Here is a 7668-nt window from a genome sequence, read left to right as displayed (position 1 = left end):
AAGAGATAACGTGTGCACTATCCTTATCAAAGACACGGTCTGCCACACTATAATAAGACGGGTAATTACATGACCAGCTTCAATTAGATAATTAAGGCCACATGCATCTCTCGGTGTCGTTTGTTATAGTATGAAATTATCTGCGCAGATAAGATACGTCCAAGCCTAATCGATGATGAACAGTAGAGATCCCGGGGACACGGAAGACAGACACGTGTTCGGTCGAATTTTGGCGGAATCACAATGCCAATATACTTTCGCAAATAAAAAAAATGTCGTCGAATATTTTTCTCCCAAAATTCATTCATTTTATTGAAGATCAAATAATTTATATTTACATTCAGTTTAATGTTCTTTATAAAATCCATTAGAAATCCACGAAGTTCAAATCTCTATAACACACGCAAAACCTTGTCACCGCGCGTTAGAATACACAGAAGGAACTATATGCATTTTCAATACTCTAGGAACACCAAAATGTATATTTTTTGACACAAATGAATAAAAAAATATTTACCCTGTTAAATAAACGTAAAAATACAACAAATGTGAGTTTAAAATTAATTTGTCACTTTTTTTCCTCGCAATGTTCGTTTGCGTTTTTTAACTTTGCAACGTCACAAACGTCACAAAAGGCTCTTACGTCTATAAAGCACACCAGTTTTGAAGGGCCCTAAATTCACATTAAAGTTTACCGAAATAAGCAATTATGAAGAGGAAAAATTAGAGAATGTAAATATAAGCATTGAATTCATATTTTGGGATGTCTTCGGTCCTATAACACCCCTGGCCGTGCCGACAAATTGAATATAGAGCACACCAGTTTTGAAGGGCCCTAAATTCACATTAAAGTTTACCGAAATAAGCAGTTATGAAGAGGAAAAATTAGAGAATGTAAATATAAGCATTGAATTCATATTTTGGGATGTCCGCGCTAACGCGCGCGCGGTATTCAATTTGTCGGCACGGCCAGGGGTGTTATAGGACCGAAGACATCCCAAAATATGAATTCAATGCTTAAATAAATAATCAGTTTTCTGTGTTTCCATGACTTTTCAGATTTAATAACAATTTTTTTTAACCGAGTATTTACTGTTAAATGAATGCATAGGTTGTTGCAATCAAGAACAACGCATCTCAAGTTTTATTTCTACATTGAATCCGGAAAAAATTGCATAATTTCCAAATATGAAATTAAGAGTGTATAAGTAGATATTATTAATTGGTGTCTTAAAAATAATTTTTACCAACTTAACTCAAATATTACATGGCGCCAAGATGAGAATATTAGGATACAAAACTTTGAAGGAAAGTAGAGGCGTGCGAGTCACAATATAATTCATAAAGCATGTGAAGAACAGCACGAGACAAGAAACTCAAGCATCATTTTATCCATGTATTTCACTGACATTTTCTTCCTCTTTTCCCTAAAAAATTTACTTTTTTTAAGCTTATTAAACAAATTGATTCTCTATCACCGACTTTTTAAATGGACATTTATATTCAGTTCGCGCCATTTTTCGCACGCGCGCTGTCGGCTGCCTGTTGTGCCGGCGGTCAACAGAGGACCGCGGGATAATCCATAAGTCAGGGATAAAATTACTAAAGCTTTGATGTTACTGGTTCTCCGGAATGTAAATGCCTTGACAGGGGGCGAATGCTAATTGAAATTCTACTTTAATTTGCATCTTTTCTGGTCAGTGATTTCGTTTGACATCATTAAGATGGCCGTCTTATCGCCACTTAGTGGGAGGGAAGCAATGGTTGAAGATTTACAGTTTATTTTCCATTAAAAGCAATGTGATTGTTATGTTAAATTTACTATAATAATTAAATCATACACAGGGCGTTCTTTTGATTATACAGTTAAGTATGTACATATACATGAAAGCAGGTCTCTCACATGCTTACTGAGAGTTCGGTTCGGTACATTTTTTAATTATAAATCTTTATAAACAAATCAAAGTTCTCCGCATAAGCTGTACACTGGGACATTCATCAGCTTTCTCTGATACTTTGAACATTGTAATTCGATAAAAGAGGAATTTCGTTCGCGCTTTGTGTTTCGACAAATTCATCAAAATGGTAGGAAGATGGAATTTTCTGTCCCGCGGAATGACATTTCAGATTCCTCCGCCACACGGGAGCGGAAGACTGTGACAAAGTTCAAAGAGAAAATAATCCACAGGTTTCCATCAAGTGTGCAGAGTGATAGGTAGCGTGTGTTTAATTGATTTATCCAAGATATCCATATCCTAGACAAAATATTTCGGAGGACATAAATGTAAATCAAACAAATTGTAGAAGTGGTTAGGATAACCTCCGATAAAAGGCATTTGTTTCTACTGACCCGCTAATTAATAATTAAATTCTGTAAGTTTATACACGTGCTTTTGGTAAACAAAGCATGTTGCGATTCCAAACGGGAGTGGGCATTTATGGTTTATGTTGTGGATAAAATGGGAAATGTCGAAATGAAAAATAAACAAAACTGTTGTTTCGATCACTAGCACCATTAGACTTCGTCCAGGCGCCTGTCATACACTGGGTACTGGCGTTTAATGTGTTTCACCAAGATAATTGATACAAACCGGATTTCCCAAAAGTGAAATAAACTTTATTAATTCTTGGGAAAAACAGCTAAATTTTAACTTCACGGAAGCTGTGTGCTGCGATACGTTGCTTATACTTTTTTTTAGAAAAACTGTACCAATAATATGATAATATAAAAATATCCTCAAATGCGCAAAAATGAACCAATGTTTGATCGTGTGACAACTTTCTGTCGGTTTACCTGCACTTTGTGACGTCGGCTTTATCTGAGAATCAGACGGGTCGGCACACACAGGTCACTACTACGTATTCATTACGACGACACGGGAAACAGACAAAACTGTGACATTGCTATTGATCACCGTGAGAAAACCGATCAAATCGAACGTGGGCCCTCCCATGATTGCAGTCCCACACACATTGAGGCAAACCGTCATCTATGATAAAATCATTTACCCAAACTAATTAATTAATTACTTTGTTGACAATTATTCGTTTACCTGCTTTTTGTGGAAATAATAAAAAAAAATGTGGGTTCTTTGTAGTAATTTTAAGATACTTAAAACATTGGGTACAAAAGATTACAAGTAATATGGAGAGCCGAGAAAGTCTGCTTTTATTTCAAGAATAACACTTCACATTCAACAACTTTCTCATAAAACGCCCTTAAACGTTAAAAAGTCGAGATATTTACAAATTGCTTTCTGTCAATCTATGTAAAAATAAATAAATAAATATTTTTGATGGGACCGCGAAATTCAATTCTCGTTTTAAAAATTTCATATCTTAAACATATCATTTTTTTTTTCCAAGCTAAGAATTTATAAATAATTGTAACAAATTTTCTTCAGTATTACAAGTGGAAAGCTGTTTGAGCCTATTCATGTTACAATGAATAAAATTGTTTTAAAAACAAAAGCACAAGTGGGTTGAGAGTAGGGTGGAGTAAAATAGAAATGGTTCAGTTTTGCTTAGTAACATATCGGAATGCAAGGGTGTTGCTATTTGCAGAATTGAAAACGGAAAAGAAATCCGTCAAGAACGGAAGGACAGAGAAAGCTCTAAATTTAATTCAATCCTAGACTGATAGAAACAATATAAAATGTCCAATGTAATAACAATTCTCCGTTTGTTAATTCAGTATAATAACCATTTAATTTTTTTTTTTAGTCTTTTTGTTTTTTTTTTTCTTTCCCTTTTAATTTAATAAAAAAAGTGCGAGCATTTTCGCATCAGAGAAATACAGTTTATATACATGTAGTGGATTTTGAATTTTTCCTGTTGAACCAATAATGTCACGTAAATTACATAAGTATTATTTCATTTTCACACTACTGGGAAAACATGCAATTTCCTGATAACATGTTTTTAAATTAGTACCAAAAACAGCCCAAACATATTTTTTCTCACACAACATGATCTGATATAATTGCGCGCGGGCGTGCACGTGCGTTTTGATTGACACCAACGTTGGATGAGCCTGGGAACACAGTGGGCCTGAGGGCGACTAGGTTTCGATGTCTCGTCCACGAGACAGTATAGTAGATTGTTTCCGCTTTTTGTATTGGTTTGGGAGAATTTTTTTCCGTCAATTATTGAGGTAAACGTTGTTTTGGTAATTTCTCGAGAGAAGCATCTTATGCCGTCGTCCGCCCTGCATAATATCACAAACAAACCAGCTTTTAATTTCAGGAAATTAATCACGCCCAAATTAATTTGAATGCACTTCTAATTTGAATTTCTACTTGAAATTATTGTTTGGTGTTAAAAACCATGTACAATTAATTATTTTAATGTGAGATATGCCCGTCATCTTCTTCCTAGTACAGAAAATACTTGTCTTTTTTCCCTCGTGTTAAGTGCTTACATTGTCTACAAAAAGCAATAGTACGTTTTCTAGCATTGCACAAAAATCTGTCCATAAATTCATATTAAGAATGAAGGGATTCTATACTTGCAGAATTCTTTTTGTCAGTTGTTTTGATAGCTTTTCTCGAAGCTACAGTCGCAGAACTTTAAAATGGCCCTCAATAAATCACCACAACAAAGACCAGACATTTTTAAATGAAGAGTTCACACGTTTATTTGGTAAATGTAGACCCTTGTCGCGTGTGAGATATCATCGTTACTATAGCTTGATTAAATGTTTTTCGTTTTTTTTTTTGAAAACAGGGAATCTAAAAGAAAAATAAAGTGCGGCGACCTCTTCATGAGGGTAAAGAAAAGATTAAAAATTGGGGTCCATTTAACAATCTGAAATGTACAAGGTTCCCATGAGCTCCGTATATCTTGAAACACTGCTTGCCAATTGGATATTGTAAGACATTCAATATCCCGTAGCCACACTGTTAATATTATTGCGTTTCTTTTCCCCATAGAAAGATGGGAGGATCCCACATAAACCCTAATTTCCCTTGCCTGAAAAACCTGTACTAACAACACACAGGTGTTTGTAAGCTTTCTCATGGTATCACGGTCCTTCTCGAACAATACGAGCCATTTCACTTCTCACTCTCGGCATTTTCCCACGAGCCGCCATCGAGTCAAGGAGGCTAACATGAGGGGTTTTAAAAATCATTAATTTTTTTTTAAATTTGTGCAATAACATTGAAATCAGATTTAGCACGTTCATTAAATGTGCCCAATGGATGGGTAATTTACGCTCTCCTTAAACATGTACTAATATGATTGTTAAAATTTACAGATTATGATTCTTTAACAAGGTCTATAGTTGCAGTACCGATTTAACCCTTCATATCTCAGTTCATATATTTTACATTTTGACATTTAATTGACAGCTGTATTTTTGGATGCCGTTATTCGATCAAATGTTCAACCACACTACCAACGCGGACAAGTAAGCGGTTAAAAACATACACATCGCCAACATAATCATGATTCAACAAATTTTATATGACGAGATTACAAGAGCCCGCAAGCGCCTCTTCTGGTGACATTCCTATACACAACAAGGCAAACTGTTGATAAGACAGACGCGAGGCCGCTCTATACCCCTATTGTCAGGAGGCAGCGTTTATCACGCTTAATATTTACACAATGATTAGGGTTTTTGAAAGGCGGAGTTTTCCCACAGTACTACGGGTCCGCTGTGTAATTATCGTGGCACGTGCCCCTATTTTGATTTTAGATGATAAACAAATTGATTGACATTCCGACACAGCCATATTGAATACAACGGAACTTTCTGACCAATGGAACGCGACGTACTTTTTAAGCCACGGTCGTACAGGGAACTGCACGTACGTCGATTGGTTGTCTGTGACGGAATCTAACCGTGGGAAAGAGATACGAAATGGCTTCACACCGGCGACTGTACACATGTCACGAGGTATAAATGTTTCAATCACACAGCTGGTCAGCTACTTGTTGAATGTTGTCACCAAACCAAGCGGATGTGCAGTAATATTGTGAACATAGCAATACACATTTAATCATGGAGGATTATGAACAAGAAAACAGAAACTTTCCCGAGGATAAAATTCTCTCACGAAAGGTAACTGTTTGAAATTAAAACTTTCAATTTTCATTTTAACATATACAATTATACATTAAATCGCTAAATATAATAATAAAATAAACATTTTGCTCATAAAATGCATTTTTATACAATGTTTAAAGCATACATAATCTAATACAACTTATTCATCATTACAGAGTAAGAAACCACTGATGGAGAAGCGAAGAAGAGCGCGAATTAACAACTGTCTTGTTCAGCTTAAAAGCCTTGTCCTGCAAGCCATGAAAAAAGATGTAAGTACAAAATGTTCAACAAAAGTAGTACACTTATAATTTATATAATGTAAATAATATTTTTGCAAGATACTAGTACTTAGTATTTTAAATTCAGAGTTGATGAAAAATATGGAATACTGTAGATAAGTTTAAGAGTACAAGTGTTAAAAACGAAAAAAAAACTCTATTGTCTTGTTGTAATTGAATGAAAAAAGTAAATACACTGACACTTTTCCTGTTACAGACTACACACTATTCCAAACTGGAGAAAGCAGACATTTTGGAGATGACGGTCAAGTACCTGCGCAGCCTACAGAGACGGCAAATCACGTCCGCCGTCGCTGCTGACCCCACAGTTGCCGTCAAATACTCCATGGGATTCACAGAATGTGCCTCAGAAGTAGCCAGGTATCTCGGCAATGCTCAAGGAATTAACGATGAAGTCCGAGGACGACTGCTTGGTCATTTATCCAATTGTGTCCAGACAGGGAATTCTTCCACACAAGTCATGAACGGACAAACCTACGTACAGCCTCTGCACGTTCAGATTCCTCGAGTGCAGGGCGGCCTGGGTCGTGTTCATTCCGATGGCCTTCTTTCTCAACCACGAAGTGGATTTCTCACGAATTCAGCATCAAACGATGTACAGGTGTCCGGTTCGTTTCACGTAGTACCAGACAATCTTTACAGTGACCATGTACCTGTGTACCTCAGACAATCTCAAAACATGATGGACTCTATGCCTAAATCTTTACAACAAAAAAACACACCCTTCTCATCATCACCCTGCGACATGTCACGTGACTTATTTCAATCCACAAAGACTGGGCTAATTCCCAGCCCTATCTATGCCTCAGCATCCATGACCTTGAAAGAGGAACGCCTATGGAGACCGTGGTGATTTTTTTCATGAAATTTAAGAGGACAACGAATCTCAGGACGCGCGTGCTTTGTTAACTGTTTGGAGTGCTTGACAGTTTTTTAACAACTTATCTACATAGAGATATTTTTAATGACACCAAAGTGCTATGCTAAGAGTTAGGATGTTTATTATGTTGAATTGGTGCTGATGTAGAGTTTATCTTTATTAAATGTTGTTGTAAACACTATTACTGTATTAATTTTCATTTTTTTCTCGGGAGATTTGGGGAAAGGGGGGGTGGCGGGGGTTTAAATTCAAAATTAAACTAAATAATCCGACAAATAGATCATAACTAGAAACAGTAATTGTTCGGTAAAGAAGCATTGAATTTAAAATATGTTAAAATGCCCCTTTATTTTAATTTGGTTAATTTGAAGAAAGTTCATCAAATATTTTATTTTATAATAATGCACAATCAAATCTGGTTTAAGAGGCCACCT

General features: G+C 35.9%; 1 protein-coding gene across 1 annotated transcript; it reads left to right on the top strand.

Annotated features, from left to right (window-relative positions):
- Positions 1–5606: 5606 nt before the first annotated feature.
- LOC134258814 (transcription factor HES-1-like) lies at positions 5607–7415 on the top strand. Its single transcript, XM_062741400.1, has 3 exons — positions 5607–6067; positions 6229–6324; positions 6551–7415. Exons 1-3 carry the CDS (start codon positions 6008–6010, stop codon positions 7205–7207), a joined length of 813 nt encoding a protein of 270 aa, XP_062597384.1. The 5' UTR covers positions 5607–6007; the 3' UTR covers positions 7208–7415.
- Positions 7416–7668: the final 253 nt, after the last annotated feature.

This window comes from Saccostrea cucullata, unplaced genomic scaffold, assembly GCF_032062105.1.
Source record: "Saccostrea cucullata isolate Sc308-1 unplaced genomic scaffold, CSIRO_AGI_Scuc_v1 ctg1356, whole genome shotgun sequence".
In the NCBI taxonomy this organism is placed as follows: domain Eukaryota; kingdom Metazoa; phylum Mollusca; class Bivalvia; order Ostreida; family Ostreidae; genus Saccostrea; species Saccostrea cuccullata.
This window is presented reverse-complemented; position numbering and strand designations above follow the sequence as displayed.

Excerpts from the sequence above, each read along its gene's own strand:
- LOC134258814 (XM_062741400.1), top strand. The coding sequence starts at position 6,008 with ATGGAGGATTATGAACAAGAAAACAGAAACTTTCCCGAGGATAAAATT. Across the intron at positions 6,068-6,228 it reads ATAAAATTCTCTCACGAAAG|AGTAAGAAACCACTGATGGA; the intron begins GTAACTGTTTGA and ends TCATCATTACAG. Across the intron at positions 6,325-6,550 it reads TGCAAGCCATGAAAAAAGAT|ACTACACACTATTCCAAACT; the intron begins GTAAGTACAAAA and ends TTCCTGTTACAG.